Source organism: Haplochromis burtoni, unplaced genomic scaffold, assembly GCF_018398535.1.
Source record: "Haplochromis burtoni strain Fernald_Lab_line unplaced genomic scaffold, NCSU_Asbu1 Contig_221, whole genome shotgun sequence".
Taxonomy (NCBI): domain Eukaryota; kingdom Metazoa; phylum Chordata; class Actinopteri; order Cichliformes; family Cichlidae; genus Haplochromis; species Haplochromis burtoni.
This window is the reverse complement of record NW_024582582.1, coordinates 420106-437835: the sequence shown is the minus strand read 5'-3', so window position 1 is coordinate 437835 and position 17730 is coordinate 420106. Positions and strand designations below refer to the sequence as shown.

General features: G+C 40.3%; 1 protein-coding gene across 3 annotated transcripts in view; it reads left to right on the top strand.

Annotated features, from left to right (window-relative positions):
- Positions 1-17730, top strand: part of LOC102302282 (copine-9) — a 198881-nt gene that overhangs the window by 178587 nt on the left and 2564 nt on the right. For all 3 annotated transcript variants that reach the window (XM_014338841.2, XM_014338840.2, XM_042226621.1), the window contains 2 exons: positions 1425-1482; positions 16915-16988. In XM_014338841.2, the coding sequence (XP_014194327.1) occupies positions 1425-1482; positions 16915-16988 (132 nt within the window). The remainder of the gene's footprint in view (positions 1-1424; positions 1483-16914; positions 16989-17730) is intronic.

Below are 17730 nucleotides of genomic sequence, written 5' to 3'. Positions count from 1 at the left end.
GGGCTCGAACCGGCAACCTTCCGATTACAAGGCAAACTCCCAACTCTTGAGCCCGGCTCAATCGTGGCTCAAATATGAACAGAAATAAAAAAAAATGGGGGGAAAAAGAAGAGGAGGAAAAAGTCAGAAGTTGATTACCTCATGTAGACTTACCAGTCACAGCTGTAAGCGCTGACATAAACAAAGTCAGGCTTGTCTCAAATCACACTTGGAGGAGTACATGTGGAGTACCAGAGGCCTGGGAGCTTCAGGGCTCTGCACAGTATCTTTGCTGTTCCCAGGACTGCGCTCTTCTGGACAGAGATCTCGGATGTCATTCCTGAGATATGCTGGAGCCACTTGCCCAGGTCACTGCCTTGTTTACCACAAGCACCACTTTTGCCTTCACCCTCCATATCTTCTTGAGCTCCTCTCTCAGCCTTTGGTATTTCTTGAGTTTCTCGTTTTCCTTCTTCTTCATTTTGCTATCATTTGGTATAGATAGATCTATTACTACACCTGTCTTCCTCTGCTTGTGCACCACTTCTCTTTCTGGTTGGTTGGACATTACTAGTTTGTCCGTCTGTATTTGGAAGTCCCACAGGATCTTATTCGGTCATTCCCAACCATCCTGGGGCACATATCCCATTATCACTTCAGGACTTCCAGGCTATGCTCGGCACTGATGTTTTTGCTGTTATGTGCTGGATTGTCTCAGAGGCATCTTTACACAGCCTGCACCTGGGGTCTTACCTGGTGTGATAGACCCCAGCCTCTATGGACCTTGTGCTCAGAGCTTGTTCCTGTGCTGCTATGATCAGTGCCTCTGTGCTGTCTTTCAATCCAACTTTGTCCAACCACTGGTAGGACTTCTAGATGTCAGCCACTTCCTCTATCTGATCACACAGTTTTTTTTTATTGGTATGTGTATGTGTCTAAATTATTAGGGATCAACTAGGTAGTTAGTTTAACCATTGCCATGACTAGCATGCAATGTAGAGAATCTCAAAGTTGTACTGATCAATATTAAAACGAATAATAATGGAAATACGGAATGTAAGTATTCTCTGTGTTACCCCAGGCAGACTGGCTTTTTGTGAAGTTAATGGAAGAGAACAGATGGCTGGATGGATGGAAAATATTTTGATTTACACATACTGTGGTTAACTACCAAGTGTCTGATCGACAAAATGTGTTTGTATTGGACTTAAATTAGATGCTACTGCAGAAGTAAGAGAAACAGGCAGAGACAAAGACTGGTACTAATTCCATAATGTTCTGGAAAAAAAAAACCCACAACTGAAGTTCAGTCAAACTGTATCAGGTAAAGCTAGCTTTTCACTGGTATGCCATTCTGTATATTGCTGCATTACTGTGTAAAACTGTCTTTCAAGGAGTGGGGGAACTGTAATCTGTCTCGTATTCATTCTATGCTCCTTCCACAGGCAGCCTCTCTGCCAATGTCTGTCATCATAGTAGGAGTGGGCCCTGCTGAGTTTGATGGTAAGTACTTGTGTGTGACATGAAAGAGGGGATGTGCTGAGTACTTTCACGCTGACAGATACATGTCAGAGACGTCGTTATTTGTTTCACAAATACAATCGAGCATCTGTTTCTTTGCTGTGCTCCATTATGTAGCACTGTTAAAACCAACTGTTAAAACCAACCTTGCAGGAGCAAAGAACATTCCAGCCTATATAGTTTGTATTCCAGGGCACAAACCTCATTGGTTCCTACTTACAGTATATGTCTGTAATATCATTCAGTTCTCCACATGGTTTAATCATTTAAAATGGAGCTGTAGTAACCCACAGAAAATGTCAGCCTCAGTACATCCAAGGAGATAAAAATGTCCCAGTGGAAAACCCAACCTATTTAAAATGAATACCAAATACAAACCGGCATGAAAAGTCAAATGGCTCCAGGACATTACAAGAAATAATTAAATTTGGGCTCTTGAGAGAAAAAAAAATTACAGACATGTGGTTCCAAACGAGATCAGAGATTTTCCTTATTTCCTCCTTTTCCTCCTGTTCCTCATGTTCTTAAATGTTTTTGGTTAATCACGGCAGAGCATTTCCTGAAGAAAATGTCCTGTGACTGCTGTAAAGCTGACTGAAGCAAATAGAAATATGTAAGTGTGTGTGTGTGTATTTGTTAATGTGTGTGTATAATGTGTGTGCTTCACAGAGCAGGTTCACATTTTTTATTTTTGGTCTTGGACAAAGCCTCACAGACATCCGTCCAGAACTTTTGTATTTTGGGACAGGACCAAAACAAGGTGGCCTCTGCCAATTTACATCTTTCGCACGTTGGGTCAATCTGAGGATACATCTTTGCCAATTTCGATTTGCTGAGATGGACCCTATGCACTATTTTAAACTGCAGAAGGCAATGTCTTGCACACATGGAGGACGAGTGAATATTACTTAAAACATTGCCCCAGTCTGCTTCAGCAATACAGATTCTAAGATCCTCTTCCCAGGATCGCTTAATTGCAGACATAGAAGAAGAACCCAGCCGCAAAATCAGAACAAGTATTGATGATATGGCCTTTTTCTTAGCTGGGTTAAAACACATAATGTCATCCATTACATCATTAGGGGGTTTATTTGGGAACCCTGGGATAGAGCCTGAAAGAAAGTGTCGTATTTGTAGATACCTAAAAAAATGAGAGGGGGGTAAGTTGTATTTATTAGTCAGCTGTTCAAATGAGGCAAACGATCTTTTAAAGATCTCAGCCCTCGCCTCTGCTAGCCCTGAAATGTGGCATCAGACATTGAAGGGGAAAAAACATAGTTGGAAGCTACTGGGCTGCCTAAGCACATCTTCAGAAGATTAAAATGTTTTCTAAACTGAAAGCAAATCTGGATAATATTATTAACTACAGGATTCTCAATTGTCAGGCTTTTGGGTAACGGGATAGATGCACCTACGACAGACGATAGCAAGAAAGAACCAGAAGAGAGCTTCTCCATTTCTACCCATACGGGTCCGCTGCAATCGTGCTGATAGTGCAGCCAGTAGGTCAGACAGCATAACAGCCCAGTAATAATAACAGAAATTCGGTAGAGCCAGGCCTCTGTCTTGCTTTGACTTTTGCAGATGTGTTTTATGCAAACGTGGTTTCTTATTGTTCCAAAGGTATGATGTAATTGCAGAGTCCAATTTCTTAAAATAAGCATTCTGAATGTATATAGGGAGGCTTTGAAACAGATAAAGATATCTGGGTAATACAGACATTTTAACTACATTCACTCTCCCAACTAACGAGAGAGGAAGCGGCGACCATTTTGACAAGTCTTGTTGCATACTGAGGTGTAACTTAGTAAAAATTTCTTTAAAGAGATCACTGAAGTTTTTCATCACAGTTATGCCTAGATAGACAAAACTGCGCGTTGCAATCTTGAAGGGAACAGTAATGTTTGCTAATGTGGAAAGAGGCATATTTAGAGGCAGTAATTCACTCTTGTGTAGATTCAATTTATAGCCTGACACAAGCCCAAATGTATCAAAAAGTTCAAGATTGTAGGGAATTGTTACCTCAGCCTTGGACACAAACAGCAGGAGATCATCGGCATAGAGAGATAATTTGTGCTCAGTTCCATATCGCGAAATGCCTTGAATAGCATGACTACTTCATATAGCTATTGCCAACGGCTCAATAGCTAATACGAAAAGGAGGGGGCTGAGGGGGCAACTTCCAAACCCAAATCTTTGCAAGGCCTCAAATAGATATTCCCATTCTACTCTATCGAAAGCCTTCTCCGCATCCATGGAGAGAAGGCATTCGGAAGCAGCTTGGCTGGGGGTGTACATTATATTAAGTAGTCGACGAATACTAAAAAAGGAGTGCCTGTTTTTAATACAACCAGTCTGATCTGAAGAGATTATGTTGGGTAAAACTTTTTCCAATCGGTTGGCCAAAACCTTCGCTAGTATTTTATAGTCTGAATTCAGGAGTGAAATCGGCCTGTAGGATCCACATTCCAAAGGGTTCTTATCTTTTTTGGGAAGTAATGTTATACAGGCTTGATTTAGGCTATCAGGCAAAACACCTTTGGCAAGAGAGTCAGTATATAACGTAGCTAACACAGGGGCTAGTTTTCCAGCAAAGGCGGCATAAAACTCGTTCGGTAAGCCATCAGGGCCTGGTGATCGGCGAGACTGTAATGATTTTATTGCCGCTATGATCTCCTGCTGCTGCAGAGGTGCATCCAGGGTGGAAACCTCGTCTGAGGACAATGTTGGAATCTTTAGGTCTCTAAAAAAATCAGAGAGGAGGTTAGAATCATTGGTGTTATCGGAGCTACACAACTTATAATAATAATGCTGAAAAGCATCATTTATCCCCTGTTGATCTGTAACAGTTCCACCATCTCGGGTTGCGACCCCATTAATAGTTTGCCTGGCTCTTGCACATTTCAACTGTCTTGCTAGAATCTCTCCCGCCTTATCTCCGTGCTCATAGGTATCACTGCGGTTCTTTAACAATAAATATTCTATAGAATGTGAGGCGAGCACATCATATTCTGCACCCAGTTTCAAACGTTCTTTATATAAATTTGGTGAGGGGTTCTGAGAATTCCTATTATCCAGTTCTGCTATTTGCTTTTCCAAATCCTTTAGTTTAGAAGTAGAAGTGCATTTCTTATTGGCTGTAAACGATATAACCTGGCCGCGAAGATAAGCCTTAAGAGCCTCCCAGACCGACGAGATGGAAATATCGGAGTTAAATTAAATTCCAAAAAGTAGGTAATTTGATCTGAAATAAACTCTATAAAGTTTTCATCACTTAACAAAAGAGAGTTTAGGAGACTCCATACCGGGTATATGCAGTGTCAATATTAAGGGCACATGGTCAGATATTACAATAGGCTGATAATCACATGACTTAACAAGAGAGGCTAGTTTGTTACCAGTAAAAAAAAAATAGTCAATTCTACTGTAGGTTTGATGAGCATTTGAAAAAAAGGAATATTGTCTGACTTGTGGGTGTAAAAAACGCCAAATGCCCAAGATGCCGTAGGTTGAAAAAAAGGACTGTAAATAAGAAGCTGACTTTACTGTCGAGTATCCAGTTCTTACAGACGATCTATCCATCCCAGGGTCCAAGCACAAATTAAAGTCACCACCCATAATAAGTAAATGGGTATTCAAACATGGCAGGAGGCCGAGGACGCGTGAAAAAAAAATTGGGGCATATATATTTGCTAATGTAACATTAATATTAAAAATTGATCTGGTTACTATAACGTATCCATTTGAATCAGCCAGAGTCGAACAGGGGATAAAAGGAACCCTTTTATTAAAACCAATATATTGACCAATATCGCTACACCTCTTCCCTTTGTAAAATGTGAGTGGAAGAGCTGCTCCACCCAACTACATTTTAAACGAGTATTATCTGACATTTTAAGATGGGTTTCTTGAATAAAGGCTATATCAGCACCCATATTTTTCAAGTGAGTGAGAACCTTCTTTCTTTTAATAGGATGGTTCAGGCCTTTAACATTCCAGGTCACTAAGTCAATAGAGGTAACCATTGAAAATATATCAAAGGTTTTAGCTGGTTGCTCAGACAAGAAACATAAAGCACTTGGTTCTTAACTTGGACAGTCAAACACAGAAACCCTCCCAGAAACCCCCTGAACCCCCAGGTGACACTAGCTGTCAGAACAAACAGCACACCTACCCAATCTAACTGAAAAACTTCCATAACTATCCTACCTAAAGCTCCTTAAGCCTGCATAGTGTAAAGGTTGAAATAAGACCCACCAGGTGTACCCTGGTGAAGTCCACCATTCAACATATGTGCAAATAATTGCACTGTCACGCCAAAAAAATAATAAAGAAAAAGAAATGAAGTTAAATGTCTGAAAATCAACATAGGAATCATGACAATGCCATAACAGTCGTCCGAAGTAGTCCCGTGTTCCACGTGCCTCAAAACAGTTCAGTCTTCCATGGAGTCTTGCACAAACCTTTCGGCCTCAGCCACAGAGCCAAATGTGAGGCATACACCATCCGTTTTAACAATGCGTAGTCGCACCGGGTATAGCAGTGATGGTTTCTGGCTCACCACCTCAGGGCTGTAGTCTTCATAGACCCGGAATGGTTTATCCAGTCGTTCCTCTTCCTAGCCTCTCGTATTAGCAGCTCCTTGTTTTGGTAGCGGTGAAAACAGACAATGACGGGTCTGCCTCCAGGGGCCGGTTTGGGGGCCGAAATACGGTGTGCATGATCCAGTTCGGGGGGAGAGGGGAAAATGTCTCTCCAAAAACGTCTTGCAACAACTGTGAGAAAAACTTAGAGGGATGTGGACCCTCAATCCCTTCCTCCAGGCCAATAAGGCGAGTATTGCAGCGTCTGTTTCTCGACTCAATGTCCGATAGCTTAGCCTTCAGCTTTTCATTAGCGACCTGTAGTGTCTCACAGGTATCCTCCACTTTAGCAAGGCGGTGGTCGAGCGTTTCGGCGCTTTCCTCCAAAGATTCTAGGCGCTCACCATGGTTGTCCAATGCCTTCTGTAGTCCGTCCAGCTTTTTATTCACGTCATCAAAAAAGCTGACTTTTAGCTCCGCCAGTAAAGCCAAACAGTGCTCCGCTAGCAGTGCTGTTATGTCGGCTTTGCTAACATTCGCAGGAACGCTAGCAGCCACGCATTCGGTTGTTTTGCCATTCGACTTCACAGGTTTAGGCGACATGACAGGGCATCAAATGTTCCGACGGCTTCACCAAATCACCAAGATATTTGCCTCAAAAGATAAGTTAGGTGGGCTCGTTCAAATAACTAAAAGTTGCGGGAGCTAAGGGAAAGTGTGACTACCCCATGCTCGTCAAAACCGGAAGTCTAAAATATATCCAATACCTCTGTTAATTATATTCAATATTACTGGTCATAAAGCTTTAGTATCATGTTGACGTAAAGACAGTGGGATATAATCACAAGCCAATGCCACTAAGGTTGGTGTTGATGTTAACTCTACACCCAATGTTTCTGTTCCTGACATTGCCACTATGTAGTTTAACTTACGTCTTGATATTTTCACATTTCAAAAAATAAATAACTAAATAGTTTCAGGAGCTGCAGCTGCAGATGATGTGAGGCAGAGACCCAAATGCCGATGACGCAGGAGAACAGTTAACAAAAGGCGAGCCATTCAGTAAGGCTGAAACAAAACAAGGAAAGCCAAAAGAACCAGAGGACTTAAACTGGGAATCACTTTATTCATTTAAAAAACTAAATAAATACAATTTTTAAAAAGCAATAAAACCTGAGTAACAACCAAGAAACTGGAAGATAAGCTGAGACACCAACAAGGGACAAGGGGAGACGGAGATAATATATACACTAGGGGGTGATTAGGGAAGTGGAAACACATGGGAACACAGCAGGAACAAATTAGGCATAACTAGAATGGGGAAGCAAAACTGAACACAATGCACATGAGATGAGGCCTGACAAAATAAAACAGGAAGTTGCAGGAGCACCGAGACTCACCGAGCTTGACACCAAGACGGGGAGACAGAGAGGATGAAACAGAGAGTCGTCTCCAAAAAATGCACCGTGTACTAGCAGACACTGACGTGATGGCAATCACCACAGCAGCTCCATCAGATGCTTAAGGATGTTGCTATAAAACTTCATTGATGGCATAGTTTCTTTGTGAAGCAGTTCATGATATAGAACTCCACGAATACTTTAAATATTTCTGAATGCCTCATCTGAAAATTGCTCAAATGTAGCTAGAAAGCCAGCTTTCATTGCCAGAAATGATTGCTGTTTGTTATCTGTGAAACCACACAATGTTCCAATCTATTCATGTGGAGATGGCTGAGAAGATTACCTTGATTGGGATATCAGCTAAACGTAGATCTGGTTTTTGGTGGGCCAGAACTTTTACAACAAGTGTGATCAACACGTGCTGTCAAAGTTTCTCTTCTAGGCTACATATCCCCATTGTACTCACAACTACTTTAATTTTCCATTTTCTGTTTAATAAGATTCTAATCAGCCATCAAAATGTGCTCATTTTCTACTGATTGTATGAGTGGCATTATGTTAAATGTTTGCAGTTCTCCAAATCCCAGGTTGGTATCAGACCTCTCCATCTGACTGCCAACACACAGAGCAGTTCCTTTTTTCAAACATTTCTGCAAATGCACAATTAACTAGCAAGCGGGAACAGCAAGCCTTTAATTAAATTACTGAGGGTTTTTTCTTCTTTCACTGAATGTTCAAGAAACAATTTGTTCCCACTTGGGTTTTGTTTTTATCACTTCTGTTAATCCTGATAATATTGTGCTCGTAATTAAGAGATTGATTAAATCTTTGTACAAATGAATCAGAATCAACAGACTTGATGGCCGAGTGCCAATAAATAAATCATATGTTTATCTACTTTGGAGCATGTTTTTAAAGCTAATCCTTATTTCTTTTTAAAGAGCCTTAAGGCAACTGTGTGTGATTTGCTGCTATATAAATAAAATAAATAAATGAATAAAACTAAATTGAATTGAATCAAAAGGTTTTTGGTGACAAATTTCTGTTGTTATGACATCATTGATCAAGTTGTTATTATATTTACTCTTCTGACACTGTCCCTGCGTCTGCCAGGACTTGTGCAATCAGTAGAAAATTACTGCATTTCTCAAAAGTTATTAAGCATTTAACACATCAGAAAATGGAAAACACCAGAATCAGGCTTGGTGCATTGTTTTGGCATTAGACTCTTGAGTAGATAACGAATCCATGTGCTCCTCCTCTGTGACATCCTAGAAATATACTTAACATAATATTACGCTAATGGCGAAAGAGGCCTGTCCTCTTATGCTCACCACCTGACCTATAAAGCGTCAGTGTCTTTTTAACACGCGATTTAAATTATGTTCTTTGGTGAGGGAAGGGAAAGGCAAAAATGATTTAAGCTGAACAAACACTGAGCCCTCATAGGGACCTATTAATCTGTGCTGAGCGTTTGGGTCAAGGGTGAATACTTGTGTGTGACATAAGAAGCATAATTAAAGCAAAAGTCAGACAGCGAGAGCAGCAGTCTGCAATTTAACTGAATTCTGTGGCAAAAAAGTTTATTTCACTTGACAGAAAAAAACCCACAAGAGACTCGAGGAAATTAAAGAGATCTTCACTGCTGTGTTTGAATCATCTTTAATAATCCTGTGGCACTTCTTCTGTCAGTGGCATTCTGGGCTCAACAAAACAGTCTGCAGGTTCTGTCACTCAGCACACAGAGCTTCATGGTGTGCACTTGATTTATCCTCTGTGATGCTTGAAAAGCTTCAAAAGCAGGCACACGCTCAGAAAAGAGGATAAATCAAATACTCTGCTTGTAATTTTTGTGCTACAAAAATGTATTCAGCTGCAATTCTACTCAGGTCTGCTCCCTGGTTGAGTAAAGCCTCCACACATCACTCATCCCCAGTCAGACTGGAGACTTTCAGGGGCGTCTTGTGGGAATGAGCCTTTTGAAATCAAAATTTATAATAAACCATTCTGTTCTGGAAAGGTATCATCCTTTCCTTGCATCCTTTCTTCTCTCTGTTCCCTCCAGCTCATCTGGCTTCCCACGCTGCTAAAAATAACATCTCACACTTATTTTAAGGATCTGGGCCACATATGTGTTTTATAAAAGGTTTCAAACAAAATTGTTTGAGCATGGCAGAAGATCAAAATGCATTTTACTGACTTCTTCACAATTGATTTCTTCACAAGAATTTAATATTTTGAACTATAAAGATACTATTAAGATTTATTATTGTGTCAATTACATTAAAAAACATCTTAACAGAAACATTTTGACATCAAATATATTTTGCATGACGTCCAACCTGCATTGTCAACTTCTTGATCTGCAGTGGTAGCCATAATGAAACATGAAGGGTAGAGAACTAACCAGAAAAAGCAGTAAGAAGATTTAAAAAAGATCAAAGACCACAGTGCAGGAAGCGGATATGTAAAGTACAGTTCTTTTGTAGAAAGTTCATAAGAGAGCAGGCGAGCTGGACTCCCCACTGGAAACAGCTGCAGCCAAAGATCCATCAGATTGTGAAGAAACCCAAAACAGCTGGTCTACAAATGCAAGTGTCAAAGTGTCACAATCCAGAGATAGTAGAGAACGGAGTTACTAGTGCAAGCAGCAAACCTCTTATCAGGAAAAAAAATCTAAGGCATTTAACAAAGCCAGCCTATATCTCCTCCATTTTCACCAAGTATCTTGAGCAAAGGATTTGACAGCTGATAAATTAAAAGTTTTTCAGACCTGTTTTTGCACAATAAACTAAAATAATATTAAACAACAAAAGGGCTTGTTTAATAGAATGAATGGATGTGATAAAAGATTGTTTGTCTGTTTGTCACATTTATCACATCATCTTTAATCATAATAACCAATCACCCGTTCACTCATGGTGTGAATGGGTGAATGAGGCAGTTGTGTAAAGCGCTTTGAGTGCTCAGAGTAGAAAAGCACTGTATAAGAACCAGTCCATTTACCACAAGGTCCCTGTGTTGATTGGTACGGGTTCAATTCCAGCATCTGAGTTGCAAAGCAGGTGGGATGGTGGTGGCTAACTATACTAGCAGCCATTAAAAATGCAACAATATAGTATTTTCACAAATTTACCTACCCAGGATGTCCCAAAGGTGCTCGATGGGATTCCTATCAGCTGGTATAACACTGTTAATGTTCAGACGCTTTGTTTTGCCGTATTTATTTGTATGTACTTGCTGCATTTTTAATGCCTTTTTGTATAGCTAATGCACTTCAACAAAAGACATGAAAAGCATTTTTTTAAAAGAAAAACAACAAAGCCACAGGGATGCCAGAGGAGGTGGTGACGGAGTAGTCCCCCGTTACTGCTGGAGTAGACACAGAGCATGAGATGATCACTGCCTACTGATAACACTATTATTCAGACGGATCATGAGAAACAGCCACAATGGTCCCTATCATATTTCATGACATTGACATTACTGTGAGCAGAGTAACAGTGGAGCATCTCACACACACACAGTCTTGTGTTACTCAGGGCCGCAGCAGGCTTTCTATCAGCCTGTGTGTCTCAGTGGGCTCCTCCCCTCCCTGGGATCACCCAACACAGCTGAACCCTCACTACCACTTTTCAACACCTTCTAGCTGAATATATTTCTGTCTCCTTCTCTCTCGCGTCTCTGTTCATCCCGCCCCTTTGCTTCTTCTGCTCCCGGCCACCATCTGCCATCTCTGTGTGACATGTGGAGCCCCACCAGCCTGCCCTCAACATCCGTCACTCAGCATCCTTGTTCCTCTCCTTTATCTTCTCTTTTTCTTTGCTTCATATCTTGCCCTTTCTATTTTTCATTTCCTTGTATTTATTTCCTTTTTTGTTGTTTCCTTGACATTTTCTTCCTGCATTTGACCATTTTAACCTTTCCTTTTTCTTTTTTTTACTTTCTTCTCTTTACTTTATTATATTTGTTTTCCTCTTCTTTTTCGTTTGCTTCCTTTAATTTTTTCAGATGTTTTCTTTTATTCACATTACTTTCCATTCTTTATTTTAATCTAATTTATTTTCTCTTTTTTCCTTTCCTTCCCTCTGCTTTAAATTCAGACATGAAAAACCTCTCTTGGGATTACTGCAGATTGTTTGTCACTTGCTCATCTCATTCAGCTTGTTGATGACAAACTATAAATAGAGTGATGCGGGGCTCAGGCGGCCCTCCGCTTTTATATATTAACTTTGCATGGCCTATATAAGCTCTAATGAGGTTGGTTTACACAGTTTCTTCTTGTTGCTTCCCCCACTTTGAGAGCATCAGGGAGCAGATGTGGTGCAGAAAGACCAAACTAGCTTTGCTCTCATATATTTGTCAGTCCCTGAGGACAACTGAATGACTTGTCAGTAGCCAGATCTGCGCTTGTGTTCTCACTGGTGTTAGTTTATATCAGTTTGGGTTGAAGGTTTGGGATTTGGAAAAAATACAAAAAGATTTGGGAAGAATCAGGAGCTGTTATAGTCATATTTGTCATCTTTATTCACGAGATAAAAGTGTAAATAAACCTAATGAAGTTCTTTCACACCCAAACTTTATATTTACACACTAGAATCCAGTCATATAGGCAGGGAAACAAAAAACAACACAAAACTGTCTGGCACATTGTTTAGATAACAAGTCGAAAGGAAAACAAAAAGTACTCCAAGTGAACTTCTTCTCTTTTTCCTGTGAGATGTAATTAATGTTGTTTACTCTGGAAGTGAGTCAACTTTTATCGCTGAATTCTTTCTACTGACTATGAATTTGTTTGAGTGTAATTAACAGCACATATCCTGAGTATACAGGATATGTTTTATTAATTTCATTTGGTAGGGCACTGATCTGGATGCTTCTGTTGTTACAATATAGCCTTCTGTGACATTAAAGAGGTCACCTGATTCTATTAGCACAGCACTGTTGTATGTCATTGTTGTAAGGTAAAACTTTGTCACAGGCTGGACTGCAGACTGTGTGGAGGTTGTGATGTGGACCCAAAAGCAGACAACGCAAAGACTGAACGTAACAAAAAGCGAGCCTTTATTAGGACTGATTCAAGACATAAACCAAACGAGAAAATAAACTAGGCAAGAGCTGATCATAAAACCTAAACTGGGAAAACTAAGACATGGAAATATTTGGATAACTTGAAGACATGGAAACACAAAGGACGGTTAACAGAAAGCCTGAAAAAGAACCAATTACAACTCACACCATAAATCTTAAGAGGAAACACACGGGGAACACAGCTGAGGCGGATAAACATAATGACACAGGACGAAGCTAAACTGAACACACTGAACACAGGACGCGACACTGTCAAAGTAAAACAGGAAACACTAAGACGGAGACAAGAATACGCGGCTTGACACGAGGCTGGGAGGAAGGAATGCACAAGGGTGAGACAAAGGGAGGAGACACAAAGAGTGAAATACAGAAAAATTAAAATGAGATATGAAAGGAGAGGGGAGGGGACAGGACAGGCTGGAAAAAACATACACAAAGCACATGACAGACAGAGGAGACATGGAATAAAACACAAGGAGGGAAACATGTAAACAGAAAAGGGGGATCAGGCACATCGACAACAGAAATAGAAGCAAAACCACGACTAAACTCAGTGCTAAATAACAGAAAACTACAACACTTTAACCTCTGGATGTAATGCAGACTAAATCTTTATTAACGTTGCTGCTTTTTTAACTTGATGCTGATCTTATTTTCATTGCCATTCAGTGTCTTTCCCATTACACACAAACTTTGTTTTCTTAGTTTGTGGACAGAACACAAGTCTTCTGATTGATAGTTAACCTTTACTCCTGTCTCAGCATTTTAGACAGATTGTTCTTGACAGTATTTATGGTTAATATTATAAATTAAACACAAAAAAACTACAGCTGTGAAAATATGTATGTGAAAGTATTTCTGTAGGTTGTCTGAAAGTGCGAGTGTAACGTGTATAACAGCAGTCTTGTCACAATGTTCGTCTGTTTCAGGCGTAGGAAAATATGTATACGTCAAACTTTTTAATAATTATGCAATGCAAATTGTTTAAAGCAAACATTATTTAAACAGTCGGCAAAAGTTAACCAAGAATTTTGTCTAAATTCTAAATAATGGAGCTAAATTAAGTTTAAGCACAGTCAGCTTTCTTTTGTTTATCTGCTTCAAATGTTAAAGTAATTTTAATGAAATTAGGTAATACTGTAATTTAAAAATTTAAATGTATGTGTTAAAAAAACAAACCTATTTATTTAGAAGGTTATTATTTGGATGCACCCATTTCAGGTCCTTTTGTAAAACTAAAAGCCTTCCTTACACCAGTGAATGAATGCTGTGGTCTTTGTTATTGTCATTTATTTCTGTCTGTAACAGACAGATGCCCCATCCTACTACAACACTTGACACAATTTCACTGTACAGCTGGGTCTTTTACCTCAGCTGTTTTCTGGTTTACAAAGTAGAATCACATAATCAACAGCTGCATGTTTTAACTATTAGGTAACTATTTGTATACAGTATGTCATTGTCACCACTGCATTTTCTCCCCCTTATTTGGCTCTGAATATCAGGGGCGGTCTTTGCAGAGATGCCCAGAGCACCTCCAGCTCATTCAAGGAGACCAGTTCCCAAACCAAACAAGAGGTATAATCTTTCCAGCATGTCAGGGGTCTGCTCTGTGGGCTCTTCCTGGTAGGACATGCCCCTGAATGTCTCACCTGGGTGACGATGAGGGGGCACTTGTCAGATGCTCAGACCACATCAACTAGCTCCTTTCGATGTGGAGCCGGAACAGCTCTACCCTGAGCTCCTCCCAAATGACTGAACTCATCATCCTCTCAGATGAGGAGGAAGTTCATTTTCACTGCTTGCACCTAAGACCTCATGTGACCATAGGTCATCAATAGCTGTCTGCCACACCACTGACACTCTACTGTTCCTGTCTATCAGTGTCAGCTCCACTCTCACTTCACTCATGAACAAGACCCAGATAATCCCAAACTCCTCCATTTGGACCATCAACTCCTCCCAGAGTGGGCAAGCCAGCCTTTTTCAACCACTCTGCAAATCATCCTAGTGCACGCTGGATGTCACCTCCTGATGAGGTCAGAAGAACCACATAGTCTGACAAGTCTGATCCTCCCAGAGACCATCTGCCACTTTGCTGCAACTGGACACGTATGAACAGAATCAGTGACAAAAAAAGAACTCTCACAAAAAGCAGGTCTGACGTACTGCCAGCAATGAAAACCAAGCTGTCACTATAGATGGACAAGGACCAAATGGCCCATAATAATTGGCTATTCATCTCAATTTAACCCTACCCCCTTCCTGAAGAAGTTGGCCACAATCCCAGTCGATCAATTCAGAGACACTGTCCTCAGCCTCCAAGCGAAGTTACAGTGTTAAGTAAGACAGCCCTGCAACATCTAGGACCTTAAGCATAGTTTATGGTCCTGCAAATGCGTCCATCTAACATACATTCGCATTTGGATAGGGGGGGAGGTTTTCAGCCACCCTAGACATGCTCCCATGTAGTCTTCCAAAGTACTAAGTGCGTGTTGCTGGAAGCAGATAACCTGTGCATCTGCCAAATGCTACATTCAGGGGCATGTCCTACCAGGAAGAGTCCACAGGGCCTACTTGGTTAAAACAGCAGATTTCAACAGGAATGGGAGGAGGACAAAAGAAATTTCAAAGATCAACATATGCTGTTTTAGACCAGCAACTGGTCCACAGGCCGGTTGTACCACATACTTTGCATGACTCAGATGCAGGCAGATGATCCATTCTCCGTCTGCCAGCAGGCTGAGTAATACTACCTCTGCTGGGCCACAAATTCCACTCCAAGGGACTCACTGTGAATTTTTACTGCAGTCCTAAGCTGGATAGGACTACTTTTTCATCTCGATGGCTCTCTTCACCACCAGTGTACATCTGAACCTTCTGGTTCTGGGGTTAATACCATGACATCTTACAGCCACAGTTCTACACGCACTAGCTCAGGCTCCTTCCCACCAGAGAGGTGACCTTCCATGTTCCTAAAGCCAGAGTTGTCAGCTAGGGACTGGAACACCAGCACCTCCTCTCCAAAGCCTTCAGTGCTATGATCGACTGTGCACCAAGTGCTAGCATCAAATGCCTAAAGCACCACCTGCGAGCGGTGAGCCCACAGAAGGGTGGGCCCACGTAATGCTTTGGCCTAAGGCCCAGCCACCAGGGCAGGCTCCAGACTGGCACCCCAGAATTATTCCAGGTAGGGTAGCCATGTTTAATTGTGCGTTTTTATCATAAGGGTTTATCTAAATGACTCTTAATCAGGCCCCTCACCCAGGACCAACCTTTCTAGACAGATCCTTCCAAGTGTAAATTGGTCCTGATGACCAATCTGACAGTTTGGTCCATTGCAACAATATTTTGGCCAAATTTCTAATCTAATTAAGGATATGACAAGTGAGTGGAATTGTATGTATTCAGTCAAATATATAATAAAATGTATTAAGATTATAATGTTTGCTTGTTATTTTAATCATTTGGTCAACACACACACAAGAGCTTGATGAAAAGGTACAGAACATGGTTTTTACAAATCTACAAACTTGGTCACATCAAGGAACTGAAGCACTAATATTTCTTGAATTGTAGTCACTATGAAGATTTCTTCAGCCACATTTTTAAGTACTGCTGTGGCTTCATATTGTAGTGGTTTTATACATTTAAACAAATCCCTTAGAGGTTGCAGGAGGAAGAGCATCCAGTGTAAAAATCAGCCAAATTAAATATGCAGACCTACCCACTGTGGAAAATCCTTGTGAATAGGGGAGCGTTTGTTTATTCTGGTTTGGAGGAAGAGTACAGAACATTACTGACATGTTTAGTGTTAAAAAGCAGCTCAACTGTTAGAATATGTTCGTCCTAAGAGACGTTGTGTTAATGCAGCTACAGGTGAAAAAAGCAAGGTGTATTTGACATATGCTCATCTTACTGAGGAAATGTTGTTGTATGTTAAAGCTGTATTTTATTGTAGTTGGTACTGCTAAATGTGCTATATTAAAGGCCAAGTTGTATAAATGTATTGTCTGATTTTCTTGTCTAACCATTAAAAATAAATAACGAAAAAAACATAATTTTTATGCAGGAATTCAATCACTCATTTGATCTAAAGCAAACATACTAAACTGTGGTTAACATGAGTGAATTAAGACATTTCTACTCAAAATAATTGAGATAAAATTACCACTTTAATCATTTTCACAAACATTAAGCGTACTAGCAAAAATATATCTGGATTTAGACGATTTTCTGTTGTGCGTGTGAATAAAAATTCCAGTTCAGCTTTTCCATTGTACATGTAAGTCATGCAATATTTTTACCAGTAAATATGTTGTTTTTATTGTCTTCAGCTATGGAGGAGCTGGATGGAGATGAGGTCAGAGTTTCCTCCAGGGGACGCTTTGCTGAGAGAGACATCGTCCAGGTGCACTGTATAAGATATATCCACTCTTATTTGGTGTTTATCAGTATAAAACTATGTAGAATTATTTTTTATGTCCAGGATAAAACCCGAATCAAAACTCAATCAAATTTATTTAACCTTCTTACCTGCAAAACATTCTAGTGATGTCAACAAATGTATAGATGTTTATGAGAAAAACACTCTTTGCATGTTTGATCTGTCTCGAGTAAACGCGTTTCTGATAAGTTTATGGTCTCATTCACCGGTTTTAAAGTCATATTGTATATACCATGATATTCATTTGTAAATTAAGGTCAGAAAGGAGGATGAGACTGGTGATGATCACTGGCAATTTGTTAGCCAACAATCTCAGCTTTTTCTTTCATTTATGCTCACAATCAGAGCTGTTTGCCTGAATATTAAAGACATTTCCTTTCACTGACATAAGAAAGATCCAAGACCAGAATATTATTATTTATTGTTCAATATGAGCATCATCGACTAGAATAGGATATAGAGTATAAATGGACTGGTTCTTATCTAGTACTTTTCTGCTTACCTGATGCATGAGAGAGTAACTTGAATGCACCCGACATGGGGTTAGTATCTTGCCCAATGATATTTGGCTTGCAGACCAACCTTCTGACCCGCTGTGAGCTCTAACCACCCCCAGTGTAGGACAGGAAATAAGGAAAAACAGAATAGTTTTCCTTTGAGTGCGTTTCAGTTGAAGTGGAAAAAGCCTGTGAGGCATAAGTCGTCA